General features: G+C 34.2%; 1 protein-coding gene across 9 annotated transcripts in view; it reads right to left on the bottom strand.

The window, feature by feature from the left end:
• The window catches only part of MIPOL1 (mirror-image polydactyly 1), a 328422-nt gene that overhangs the window by 107194 nt on the left and 206023 nt on the right, over positions 1-15205 (bottom strand). For all 9 annotated transcript variants that reach the window (XM_089907628.1, XM_089907624.1, XM_089907621.1 and 6 more), the window contains one exon: positions 14786-14880. In XM_089907628.1, the coding sequence (XP_089763754.1) occupies positions 14786-14880 (95 nt within the window). The remainder of the gene's footprint in view (positions 1-14785; positions 14881-15205) is intronic.

Here is a 15205-nt window from a genome sequence, read left to right as displayed (position 1 = left end):
CCTGTAAAAAGGAACATGTGAAGACTAAAGTGAATGATGTATGTTCTAAAAAATTAGACATTCTCTCTCTCTATATATATACACACACACATACATACACGCATATTAGAAGTATAAAAAATGTAACTTGAAAAGTTCATTCAATGCTAACTACCTCATGAGATGAAGACGCAATCAGCAAAATTCTCACTGTGGAAACTCTACTGAACTAAGAAACCAGTTTTTCAACAAATAAATTGTAACAAAAAAATATAAAAGTGTAGTGGAAACATACAGATTAAAAAATATGTATCAGGGCTTCCCTGGTGGCGCAATGGTTGAGAGTCCACCTGCCGATGCAGGGGACACGGGTTTGTGCCCCCGTCCAGGAGGTTCCCACATGCCGCGGAGCGGCTGGGCCCGTGGGCCACGGCTGCTGAGCCTGTGCGTCCGGAGCCTGTGCTCCGCAACGGGAGAGGCCACAACAGTGAGAGGTCCGCATACCGCAAAAAAAAAAAAAAAAAAAAATATCTATCAACCAACTGCAATGTGTGGACCTTATTTAAATCCTCATTAAAACAAATTAATTAATAAGACATTACAACATAGTGAGACAACTGAAAGTTTGAACTCTGGATATTTGAGGATATTAAGAAATTACTGTTAAATTATTTCTAAGTGTGTTGATGGATTATAGTTATTTTTTAGAGATATATACTGTAATATTTATAGATGAAATTAAATGGTATATGAGATTTACTTTAAAATAATGGGAGTGTGTGTATGTGCATGAAGGTGTGGATGGAACCAGGCTGACCAGGAGTTGATAGTTCTGGGGGCAAGTGATGGGAACATGTGAAATTCATTCTTTCTTCTTTATATATATTCAAAATTTAAAAATTCATTTAAGCTTTCAAAATGCTTTAAACTTTATGTAAATTAGAAAGTATATTTCTTTTGAGTATAAATTTTATTTTTAATGTTTTTAAGAAAAAGTTCCAGATTCCCAAGGCTCTGTTTCCCTAGGGAATACAGAATCAAAACTGAATGCAAGCAAGTTGCAGGGAAAAGTATATAGTAAAATTCCATGTATGTGAAACACCAAATTTATGTATCTTCTGTGTATACGCATGCCTAGGAAAGGGTAGAAGAATAAATTTTAAAATGCTAAAAAAAAACCCCAACAACTGGATGCATGTTAGCATTCAAATTTCTGAAACTTTCTCTCAATTCCATAGTGTAACACAGTATGTTCATTACAACTTCTTCATTTTTGCTTTTACTGTTCTAGGCTAGAATGCCCTTCTTCCTCCTCCTCTCTTTCTTTCAGAATCCTGTTTGTTCGTACCTCAATTCCCAAGCATTCCATAAAACTTTTGTTTATTTCAGTCTGCAATAATTTCTCCCTTCTGTAACTTTCTATGGCAATGCCAAATTATGTTATTTAACAGCATATAATCTTATATGCTCATTTTGAGTATACTTTTTCTTTCTTTCTACTTAATTATAATTTATTTGAGGGTAATAATTGCACCTAACCCTTTGTTACTTTATTTTCTGTAAAAGACTACACAATTCTTTGCATAGAGTAGGCTCTTAATAAATTTATATACTACTGAAAATGGCTATTTGGTTAATGATTAGTTCTAAACATAGTTAATGTTATGTTACTGATTGTGCTAGGGCACTGATAAAATAACAATACCACAACATATAAATAAAAATAAATGATTGTGGGGATAAAATTATTTTCAAGCATAGTATTTACCTTTGTTGTCTGACATATGATATAATGCTAGAGCTCAAAGGTTCTTAAAAAAAAATTCAGAGGTAGTCTATAAATTCAGACACTGACTGCGGTTGTAATTCATATAGTTTGGCTGAACACAGACAAAGACTGTTGAACTCCAAAGCAGGTCAGGTTCTTATACCATTTTAATATGTCTTTAACGTGGTCTCAGAGGTGTGTTTTATGTGATAAACATATCAAGCATATCCAAATCAGGAAAATAATGCTGAAGTACCAGTTTTGCCTTAGCATTATTTATGAGAGAGGCAGGGGTCGGGGAAGCTGTCTAGCAGATAGAGTAAAAGGCCCAAGTATAAGACGGGCTAGGTAGTATTTATACTTCTGTTATTAGCCCTGATGTGACCTAGAGCATGTTAGTTTATAGCTCTGTGTTTCAGCTTCCTCATCTGTGAAAAGGGATAATACCTCACAAGGATGTTGAAAAAGATAATGTTTGTACTGAACTACAAGATACAAGATAGAAAGAATAAGGAACATAGCTTTAAAATTACATCTTTATTATTTTCTGGGGTAGACTTTAAAACAGAAAACATGGTATATTTTGAATGTGTACTCTATGAAAAATATATTTTTCATAGAGTAGAAAAAATTGAAGAATTATTAAATTTCTAATTCTCAATAGATTTCTGAACATTGGAATTTTCCTGTGTGAAAAACAACACCTGAAAATAAACTGTTAATCAAAAAGGGCCAAATCTAAGTTGAAGCACATCACTTTGACTAAATATTTTTCTAAGTGTCCCGTAACAAGAAAATAATTAACCCTCTAAGGGCTTCCCTGGTGGCGCAGTGGTTGAGTCCGCCTGCCGGTGCAGGGGACACGGGTTCGTGCCCCGGTCTGGGAAGATCCCACATGCCGCGGAGGGGCTGGGCCTGTCAGCCATGGCCACTGAGACTGCGCGTCCAGAGCCTGTGCTCCGCAACGGGAGAGGCCACAACAGTGAGAGGCCCGCGTACCGCAAAAAAAAAAAAAAAAAAAAAAAAAAAAAATTAACCCTCTAATTCCAGTAAGAACTTGCTCCCAAAGAAAAATCAAATGATTCTGTATTGCAGTCATGATATTGTATTTTCAGCCAAAAACACTAAAAATATTTGAAATGCATTAATGGAATCTCAAAGAAAAGCGAATGATAGATAGATCAGTATAAACTCAGCATAGGCATTATAACAACAATGGTTCACACTTATTAAATACCTAAGTCTGTACTCTGGTATGGTACAAATCATTTGACACACATTATTTCATTTGATTTTCTCAAAAATAATATGATGCAGATATTAGTACAATTCCAATTTTACAGGTCAGGAAATTGAGGCTTAGAGAGGTAATTACCTATCAAAGGTCACCTCAGCTAGGAAGTCAGAATCTACACCATCTGCCTTACTACAGTGTTAGCTAGGAATTAAAACACTATGTTGTACCAAAAGAATGACTGCAAAACAAAAATTTTACTAATAAAAAGATAAAGACCCAATTAGGTCAGATTTAGAAATAAGTGAAGTTTTCTTTATATAAATTATAACTTAAGTCTGTTTATGTCACCTTTTAATCATGTTACTAATTATAAACCAAAAACAAATAATTATTAAAAAGCAAGTCAGAGAATAACACTTGACTTCTTGGTTTCACTTAGTTTTCACGTGACAGAGTACAATAAGTGGATGAGTGGTTATTTCAATTTTGAATCATATACAACAAAACAAAACAAATAAACAAAGAACAAATGAAACCAAACTAGAGTTAGAAAACGTATACATCTCAATTATGAGCCAACAGTGTGTCCAACTTTCCAGATCAAAATCTCAATTCTCACATCTTTTCATGTAATTGATGTTTTAGAAAATTTTTATGTTTTACAGTTCAGATCAGTTAACCAAGCTTGACAAGACAGCTAAACTTTCTATGGATTAAAGCAAATTAAAATATTTATCAGCTCAGTAATGTCTAATAAAACTAAACTAAAAAAATACCTAGGCTTTTGAATTTCTTCATTGTTTCATGAAATAACAGAATATTGTTTATTTCTGATCTAATCTGAACCAGTTATTTGGGGAAAAAACTGGAACTATAATAGTAGAGTACTGACAATCACAAAATCCTTAAAAAACCCAACGGGAACAAGATATACTGCATAACAACATTTAAAACTTAACTAAAGAAAATAGTAAATTAAACCCTAATAAATTCTGAAGTTTCATAAATACCTGCGGTCTGAAATAGCAAGGGGAAAAAATATTTTAATATTGACCTGAGTTCATAAAACACATTTTTGTTTGCAAATACAAGAAAAACATTCAATTAAGTCTTTTTTGACCTTTGCAAACTTTTGGAACATCACCTTAAACTTCAAAGAACAACTACTTCATGATTTAAAGAGTGAAGACTCTAACTACTTCACTGATAATTGAGACTGTGTATTTAAATACACATTTAAATGCTCAACTGCAGGTAAACATTTGTCCTTTTGGGAGAGGCCCAGGTGGAAGGGCCCCATGGCAAAAAGACAATGTTAAGTCCCGGATATCTGACCCTACTGCCAGTGCCCAGTCTTAAAAATATTGCTGGATCATCATTATCATCCTCAGTCAATATTTACTAAGCTCTTTATGACAGCAGTCGCATTAGAAAGTTTATAAAAATCAAGAGTAGCTCAAAGATCTCAGTTTATTGTATCTTGGTCTGTAAGTTAACTTTGATATTTATTTTTTTTTGCAATTAATGAATCAATGTTTCTGAACAAAGGTCTTTATTATTAGCTTTTTTTTAATTATTAGCTATTATTTCCATTTATTTTAAATATTTTAAACTAGTTTAGATTCAATAAAACTTTAATACATTTAATAATGTATATATGCAGAAAGAGAAAACATTTATAATGCAAACATGCTAAATAAATCTAATTGTACTGATTGAAGTCTCTTGAAATATGAAGGAATTTTCTCCTTTCATTGTCATTTCTGGCCATAACTAATGTTCATAGGATTGAAGTTTTGGTTTTTTTTTCATACTATGTCATAATATTGACATTCAGTCCAGTAGTAGGGATTGAAGTTTTTAAAAAGGCACCCTTTTCCTCACTGACCTGTCATGGGCCCCCACTTCTACCAAGTGGCAGAAGAATGTTACGATTAACACTTCTTTTAAAGTTTCTAATATTTTTCTTAACATTTTATTTTTTAAAGTGCTTGAATTTCTGAAATGTAAAGTACTTTAAAAAGTAGTTTAAAATATCTGGCAAACTTAAAACATAAAATGAGGTTATCATTTATAGGCATCTATTTCATAAGGTAAGTGAATCTACTTTGGATTATCATTCCCTTATACATCTGATTGTGTTGTAAAGCACAACACTAATAAAATATATTAAAGAGATGAACTTCACTGATATAAATATATTATACATGCACATATGTAGACATTACAGACCTGTTTTTCATAGAAGCTTATTTTCTTCTAGGCGTCAAATTTAATTTGTGCAGGTTATTATGAATAAAGGCATTAAAACTTGCAAACTCATTTTTATATAAAAGTAATATATACACATAAAAAATTCAAACACTTGATTAGGTTATGAACGCAAGTTAAAATTTCCTCTCCTCTTATTCACCACACATATAATAAACCTAACTTCTAGACATAGTTCCACTTCTCAGAACACATGCTGTTGAGTTTCTGATGTATCAGAAAAAATTTTATTGACCATTAAGGATGCATCAAGCACGGATTCAGGTATAAGATGCAATAAGGTAAATAAACAAAATCCTGGTCCTTGCAGAATTTAATTTCTCGAGGACAATCCACAAATATAGTATAGTGTCATGTAGGCTTATTTCCATTATTAATGAATTATTAATTTCCATTATTAAGAAAAATAAAGGAGAGTAACAAATAGAGTGATGCAGTGAGGAGGTAGGTTATTTTAGACAGTGTAGTCAGGGACATTTAAGCAGAAAGTGGAGCAAAGTGAGAAGCTGACTTGTGACACCGAGGTGGGGGTGGGAAGTAGATCACTCCAAGCAGAGAAAAAAATGTCAAAGTCCTGTGATGGGAGCATTCTTAGAATGTCTGAGATAATAAGGGAGCTGGTGTGGCTGGAGTGAAGCAAGAGTAGACACATACATGTTAAGAAATGAGGTTAGAGAGGTAGCCAGGGGCCAGTGCATAGTTATATGTATACAAATACTTCTTTTATAATTAAATAAGAACATAAGAACACAACACACATCAGGGGGTCACAAATGTAAATGCCTATATGATTAAGGCAGTTGATGTTAAATGCGTGAAGTGGGCAGGATGGAAAATGTGGTAAAATGGTAAATGCATGCCCCTTTTAGAGAAGGTAGCTTCTACGAAGCCTCAGCTAATTGCTGAAATACACAGGTGTGATGGTTAATTTCATTTTATGTGTCAACATGGCTAGGCTATGGTGTCTGCATGTTTGTTCAAACACCAGTCTAGATGTGGCTGCAAATGTATTTTTTAGATATGATTAATATTTAGATCAGTAGGCTTTGAGGAAAGATTACTGTCCATAATATGGATGGGCCTCATCCAATCAGCTGAAGGCTTTAAGGGAAAGACTGAGATCTCCCAAGGAAGAAGGAATTCTGCATCTTGGAACTCACAACTTCAACATCAGCTCTTTCCTGGTTCTCCAGCCTGCTGGCTTGTCGTGCAGATTTTAGATTGACCAGCCCTCACAAATGCATGAGCCAATTCCTTAAACTAAATCTCTCTCCCTGTATATACACAGTCTATTGGTTCTGTTTCTCTGGAGAACCCTAACACACATGCCATGCTAAGGGTCCCCACAGTGGGCAGATCTTCCAGTGTTGTTTTTTTCACTATAAGAAACAATATTGCAAATGAACATGGGATAATGATACTGTTTCCTAAGCTTTTTTTTAATCCTAAATTTCAAGAAAGGTAAAATCCAAACAAATGTTTCTGATAATGATTTTCAAACCTGAACACTGTTGGCCTGAAAAAAAAAAAAAGAAACTTTGTTGGCAGATAATACTTTCTTTATCATACTGTTATCTCCAATCATTTACTCATCATTGTTCTTATAACGTGTATTACACAGACTACCATTCTGCAGAAGAAACTTAATCTGAAGAAACTTTCAATCTAGTGTTAAATTTGATTATTTATTCATTTGTTTGGCAAATATTTAATGAAGACCTATTATATATAAAGAATAGAAGCCCTAGCAGGGAAATTAAGAGAAATATTCATACAACTATCACATAGGTAAGCATGAGGTATGTATTGTGAGAGAGCACTGTGAATAATTATGGTAGTTAATTTTAGGTAGAATGAGATCACTTCTGGTTGAGAAGATCAGAAAAAGATTACCATAATAGTTAGTACTTAAACTGTGTTCTAAAGGCTCAGTAAGAATCTGATAGGTTAGAGATGGAGTATTCCAGGGGGAATAAGGTGGCATAAAAGAAAGCACTGAAGTGGGAAATTTGGTGGTGGGGGGTGTGTGTCTAGGAAAGAGCGAACAGTTCATTTTGAGAGTGCAAGTAATAGTTGATTTAGTATAACGAATATTTGTTGAGTGCCTACTATGTGTAAGGCAGTGTACTAGCATCAGTGACACAAATATGAATGAAACCAGAAGGTAAAAAGATGATTAGTGGAATACTAAATCAGAAAAAGAGGTGGCAAAACAACAACAAAAAAGAGGTGGTGGCAATATCTAGGGTTCATGAGTGTTAGATTAAAGAGTTTGGAATTTACTGTATAGGTAAAGTGGTATTACTAAATACTGTTGATGGCTGATTGAGAGGTTGAAAATAACGTTTCAGGCATCTTAAGAGGAGTAAACAATGGAGACAAGTAGATGAAGTAGCTAGAAAAGCCTGGGCATGAGAATATACAAGTCTGGTCTAAGGCAGGAACTTTGCAAAGAAGGAGACATTGCAAGGAAAAATCTAGCAAAATTTGGTTACTAATTAAATTTGTAAAAAGGGACAAGTCAAAGATTACCTATGTAGAAGGCAACAGGCATCTGTGGAACTATAATAATAGTGCCAAGAACAAGGGAAACACTTTACTTTTTTGTTTAACAAATATAAAACTAAATTTTTCTCAAGCTGATAAAAATAATGTTAATAGATGGCAAACTCCAGGATCTATAATTGGCAAGCCCATTCTAACTTTGGACCTTTTGCTAACCACAATGATTAAATGGCAAAATATTTTGTTAAATGTTTTTTTTTTTTAAAAAATATTTGTGAAGGTATTAAACACATCAATCTGAGACACTTTATTAATTAATTTATTTATTTTTGCTGTGTTGGGTCTTCGTTTCTGTGCGAGGGCTTTCTCTAGTTGTGGCAAGCGGGAGCCACTCTTCATCGCGGTGTGCAGGCCTATCACTATCGCGGCCTCTCTTGTTGCGGAGCACAGGCTCCAGATGCGCAGGCTCAGTACTTGTGGCTCACAGGCCTAGCCGCTCCGCGGCATGCGGGATCCTCCCAGACCAGGGCTCGAACCCATGTCCCCTGCATTAGCAGGCAGACTCTCAACCACTAGCGCCACCAGGGAAGCCCCCTGTTAAATGTTTTTAAAAGAGAAAGCTGGGCCATTTTATAGAATAAAAAAGAGCACCTGAGAGCTATACATGTTGAATTTTAGTCTTATTCTTATAACTCATTGTTAAAATAAGGCACAAAAAACAGTGAAACTCAGTAATGCAAAAAAAAATGTCCGTCTGGATACAAAGTCATAAAGACATAAAATATTTTGTTAGAAATAGCCTCTGTAGTAATTTAATTGTTGTCTTATATGTCAATAAAGCAAAAACTTTTAGAGTATTTTGATCAATGATACTATTAATATATTTCCTTTGCACAGTACTTTACAGTTTTCAAAAAGCATTCAACTAAATCACCTCCCTGATTTTCATAATAAGCAGCTCAGATATTATTTGTTCATAGGTGAAGTAACTAACATACAGGTGCAACTCATTGGTATAAGAAGATAGTTCTTGATTCTAAACATCACTAAACCAAAAAATTAATCTGCCTCATATAAAACGGCTATAAATTTCACAGAATGTTAGAATCAGAGAAAGCCTCAAGTCCAAGTTAAAGAAATTGAAACCTAGAAAGCTTGCAGCTTGCCTACATTAAAAAAAATTTGATCAATGGGAAAGATGGAAGAATTCAGGTACTCTTTTGTTCTTTTTATTACTGCTGTGGCAGTATGGTACCTTGACACAGCTCCATGATAGTTAGTCCTTATAGAAAATATATATATGACAAAATTTATGTCTTTGGGCAGTCCAGTTAGCACAACTGATTAGAACATAGAACTAAGAGGTCAGGATTGAGTGTTCAACCCCTCTTGATGAGGGATTTGCATTGAGAAAAATGTTGCTTCATGGCTAGAGCTTGCATGCTATCATCACTGCTGATTGTCTAATTGATGTGTAGTTCTGACTAAAAGAACACATAATTGAATGAAAAACTATCACCATCACACACACAAAAACAAACCCAACCAGTTCCTAGTGACAGTCAGTAATATTTCTGATTGCTAAGGATAACATACATACAGACCAAAAAATGGACAAAAGAAGTAAAAAACACCCACACTAAATAAAATTTATAAAAAGAATGTAGAAAATAAGCACTTCATCCTCTTTTTGAGTATATTTTACATGGCTTCTATCTTTATGGCTTCTGTGACTTTGAAATGTAGTATATCATGAACCCAGTAAGTAGGATTTATTTTTAGTCCTGTATTCACTATGTCAAACACTTAACTATTCTATTAAATTATTTTAAAAAATACCATTACAATTATAGGAAACATATCACCTTAAAATATGAAGCACACTATTCAATATTTTTGGTCTAGAATGCAAAATTTACCACGTTCTGAAAGGCATCAAAACTTCTCACTTGGAATTACACAAAACATAAAAAAAATTTAAAACATAATCTGCTACTATTACAAGTGTATTAAATCCTTGTCTACTGGCACTAAACAACAGGATCATTCTTATCTACACAGTTGAATTTATACTTTCTTTAAGCAAAAGGAAATATAAGGAAGCACTATAAAATCAGCAAACACTGAAACTTAGGCTTTCTCTCGATTAGAAAAGAGTTTGTTATTATTATGCCTCCTGAGCTTAGGAATGCAGCACTACAGGTTTAAAGAACAGGAAAAGATCATTACTAAATACAAATCTAACTCTTAAAAGTTTAAGATTCTTCCCTGATGAAACTGTTTAGACTAATGAAGCTGTCGCAAATGAACTCAGCATTCGGCACAAAGGAGGTACTAAGACTGTACTAATAGCACTTTAGTAATATGTAAAATTTATTTTAAAGCTTCACATTGTTATTCCTCTCCTGCTATCCTTTCTGCTTTAATGTGAAACTGCCATCAGTTATAATGGTAAGTTCAGTATCCCTACCCATTCACCTCACTTGCCTCTGTCTCTAAGTGTGCCAAAGGACACAAAAGGCCAACATTTCCTTTTCTTAGTATTCAAAGTCTTCTAAAACTCAAAGGAAACAAACAGAATAGAGAAACCTCGTAATATCAATATATACTTCCATATTCCTTATTTCCATTCAGGGAAATGGAATGCTTATAATAACAGTAGCTCTTAGCATAACACAGCAAAAGAAAATGATTTTTGGAAAAAAATTTAAAAAGAATAAGGTCAGTATCACTAATTGGTAGAAGTAAAGGCAAGGTAGAAAAAATGTCATCAGCATATTTTAATCTGCTCCTAACACTAATAACTGATCACACATCCTCTTCTGCTTTGGCTGCTGGAAAGTCTGAGAGCCAGACCTATTCTCGAGGCTTATTCTTTCCCTGTTTCATGGTATACATGCAAGCTGACTTACGCCTGGCTCTGGCTTACTGTCCTATTCCTAGATTTTTCTCAGTGTAGTTTTTCTTAATCATTGATGAATAACTTTCTTTGACATGACAAAATACATGTATGTATATATATTTGCATGTAAAACTGATTTGCATAACTGAAAGTGTATTTTTTCTTAAACTTTATTTTAAAAATCCATTATCTATGATGACATACATACAAACATGCAAACACACATGAAAATTACTGAATTAGTCTGGTTTTCGTCACAATAAATATGGAACTTTTCCCTTGTCCTCTATAACAGAGGAAACTTTGAAGAAAAAATGGCAATATCTCTATGAATTTGTTGTGTTTCACGTATGGATTTGTAATCACCATCTATTCAGGTGTGTTAAGAAATATTGTTTACTTTCACTTAAAGCAGAATCTGAGATTCCAGGAAACTTAAGCTTTGTTGTTTTGGGTAATTGCCTCTTCCTTCCTAGGATTCTACATCCCAGGGTTCTTACTCCTGTTCCATTTAAAATAAATTTCTGTATATCCTCACAGTATGTTCTCTATACCTTAAAAAAAAGGAACTATTAATTGTGAGCTTAAATTTATTAACATTCACAGCTATTCTTATCTCCTTCGCTCCTGTCTATAAGCACAAGGTGACCATCTTCCTGTTCAAGGCAAACCCTTTTGCAGATTCTCAATTCCATCTCTTTCTAAATTTGGGGGAATTCTGTTCTCTCTGTTGGCTCCTTCCTATGTGCCATGAACATGCTCAAGTGTCTGCCATTTTTCAAAATCAAAAATCAAAATCCTTAACCCACATTCCTTTCTTCTCAACTATCATTAACATCTTTCTTATTCAAGTTTATTCAAGGATCACTTTATAGTCCAAATTTCTATGCTTCTTTCCCTCAAATCACTCTTGAACTTACAAAAAACTGGCTTCTATACTTAATACTCTATTAAAAACTACTCTTGTAGAGGTCACTAATGACCACCTAATTTCAAACAAAATGGATACTTTTTGCCCTCATCTTACTTAACCATTCAGAAACATCTGACTTTTTAAAAAAAAACCTCCATTCTTGGCTTCAGTGATATCAGTTTTTGGTTCTACTCTTACGTCACTGACTTCTTGTTGTAAAAATAAGTTTCTCTTAACATTAGTTGAGCACTAACAACAAGCCAAATACTGTGTTAAGAGCTGTACATACTTAAAATAACTCTGTAAGATACGTACTATAATTCTCATTTTACAAAAAAAAAATGGTCTTGGAGAGGTTCATTTATATAAGGTCACGCAAGGGAGGGCTGTCAACTGCAAATCCCTGTAGCTTAACGACATCATTAGCAGATTTTTTTAAAAAAAAGTAGCAGTGAGAGGGGTCCTTGTGAAGCTTATCTTTGAGCCAATAATTGTTAACTCTTTATTTAGAAGCAGTTATTTAGCTCTGTTAGATTCATGTAGATTAAAAAAAGTCTTTGAAAGATAACTGTTTAAGCTTCATAATTTTCAAAAATCTTTCAATAATCTCCTGCAATTCAGCAAAGAGAAGGAGTATCAAGAACCGGTATCAAGGTTTGTTTTTCAGTAAGTAATGTCAATTTTTGCAAGGTTATCACATTGCTCTCAGCATTCTCAGACGCTGTCACTTTAACAACAGAGCACCTGCTGTCCTATCTCACAAGGATGGCAGGAGAGTTTTCCATAAAAACTCTCCCTATCAATGGGGTGAAACTACTACAAACCATACTGCAATATCCAAGGTCTGGGCACAAATCACACATTATTCATAAGTCTTAATAAAGGGTTTAATAAATGCTTCTATTATTCTACCAAGAAGCAACCCTAATTTAATGCAGCTAACTGAAGTGTGAGTGTAAAATGGCAGCCTTCAAACTTGGCTGCACATGGGAATTTCTAAGGAGCTTGAAACACACTGATAGCTGTCTTATCCCAAGAGATTCTGAAGTAATTGGCCTGGGATGGGATGGGGATCAGGATTTTTAGAGGCTCCTCAAGTGATTCTAATGCAGTTACAGTTGAGAATTCACTGGTGTAAAATACAGATGAAAGACTGCTACATTTACCCTCTTAAAAAAAAAAAAAAAAAAGGATGGGACGTCTTCAACTGCTATCAGGGTTCTGCTTGCCTACGTGCCTACTGATTCTAACTGCAAGCAAATGATTCCCCACAGGCAGTCATCCAACAAACATCCTTGGTATTTGATAACCGTATTAGTTTCCTAGGGCTGCTGTGACAAAGTACCCAAACTAGGGGGCTTAAAACAACAGAAATTGGGCTTCCCTGGTGGCGCAGTGGTTGAGAGTCCACCTGCGGATGCAGGGGACACGGGTTCGTGCCCCGGTCCGCGAAGATTCCACATGCCGCAGAGCGGCTGGGCCCGTGAGCCATGGCTGCTGAGCCTGTGCGTCTGGAGCCTGTGCTCCACAACGGGAGAGGCCACAACAGTGAGAGGCCCGCGTACCGCAAAAAAAAAAAAAAAAAAAAAAAGAAAACAAAAACAACAGAAATTTATTGTCTCACAGTTCTGGAGGCTACAAGTCCAAAATAAAGGTTTCTGCTGGGTTGTGTCCTCTTTGACAGCTGTAAGGGAGAATCCTTCCATGCCTCTTCTAGCTTTTGGTGTTTGCTGACAATCCTTGGTATTCATGTGCTTGTAGATGCATCACTCCAGCCACAAGGCTGTCTTTGCCCTGGGTGTTCATATAGTCTTCCCTCTATGCTTGTGGCTCTGTGTCCAAATATCTACTTTCTATAAAAACTTCAGTCATGCTGGGTTAAAGCCCATGCTAATGACCTCATTTTAACTTGATTACCTCTGTAAAGGCCCTATTTCCAAATAAGATCACATTCTGAGGTACTAGGGGTTAAGACTTAAATATATTTTTTTGAAGGACACAATTCAACCCATAACAATAACCAATTACTGTATATGTCAATAACACTGCTCCAAAACATGGGTTCTTCACATGAGGGTGGGAAAAAATTTTCATCTTTATTTTTCACTCTCATGTAAATACAGTATTTCCTACAATGATGAACACAGGCAACAAACTATACTAGTATTATTAGTGGCTCTTGAGAGTTTACGCCATAGAAACCACTGGTATTTTCATGTCACATTTCAGTGTTTGCAGTTATCCTCAAAATACCATTTACAGTCATTACTACTTTGAAATTACAGTTTTTTAATAGACTTGCTGTTAGATCTAGTTATTTAATTACTAATATATTAATAATGTATTAATAATGGCACATGTATTTTATTTCAGTAAAACTGATTTTGATTTAATTACATTTTATGCACTTATATTTTAAGATGGGGACTAAATTTTAAAAAAATCTTTCGATAACCTACAGCCCCAGTTAGTGAATTCTTACGTTTCAGATGAGGTTTTAAAAATCTTTGTGAGTATTAAAAAATATGCAGGGCATTGTACATCACTTTTCAAACCTTTTTTTTTTTAAACTATGATCCACTGTGAGAATATGTATTTTAAATATAGCCGAAGACACAATCTTATTTCTCTCTCACACAACACAAAACTGAAACAAAAATATCACAAAACAATATTTACCCTTTCTGCACTCTGACATTTTCTATTCTATTTCTTTTCATTAAAAAATGCCAGTGTGACCTACTGAATTAATTTCACAACTATTCTTGGAGCATAAATTAAATAAGTCTTAAAAATCCTTTAGTGGCCTTCCTTTAGAAACTTCTCATACTATGACAGGTGAAAGGCTATTATTAACTGCTTTTCATGTACTATTTAAAAAATGTATGCCATCACTTTAGAGGTGCCATTTAGATGAGCATATTGCTCAAGAGCTAAGCAGCTTCCATTTAGACAACTAGCTAAGAGTTATGTAAATTTTATAATTCCCATTTTATAATGGGAGTCTAAACTTATACTTTACCAAATACAGGAAGGAAAAAAGGTACAATAATTAATATTTTAGGCCTGAATCATTCTGAAACTACAAAAATGTCTTAAGTGAATAATGTTTAATTTCATTGAGGTATTTCCTCATTCACCACTATAAAATTAGGTAGAAACATTTCCCAAACTAACATTTATTTATGCCTAGGATAAAAAGAATTTTACCTGTAGTAAACTCGAAGTGTCTGGATTTCTTCTTCCAGTTTTTTGTATTGTTGAACTGCAGTTTCTCTGGCTTGTTGCATAGCTAACAACTTTGCCTGCAATTAATATTTTAAGAAACTTAATATTAGTTTGGTACATTGAAATACAGTGCTATAGTATGAATAGAAGTCTTTAATTTCTGGGAGTTTAAAACCTATCATATTTTTAGTAGTGGTTCATAATTTCCCACAAAATAATCCAATTATATTAATAACAGAAATACTAAAGACATGAACATATTAAATTTACCAACTTTGCTCATTACTAAACTTCAACCTTATTCATCTGTATCATCAGATATATGCCTTTCTGCAATGTTTAACTTTATACACGGAATTCAGAAAGTGGAACGTGGGTTCAGAGCATTATCTAGAGATAAGC

The sequence above is a fragment of the Delphinapterus leucas genome, chromosome 2, assembly GCF_059928025.1.
Source record: "Delphinapterus leucas isolate spDelLeu-1000000601 "Yukka" chromosome 2, BTC_Dleu_Yukka2, whole genome shotgun sequence".
NCBI lineage: Eukaryota > Metazoa > Chordata > Mammalia > Artiodactyla > Monodontidae > Delphinapterus > Delphinapterus leucas.
This window is presented reverse-complemented; position numbering and strand designations above follow the sequence as displayed.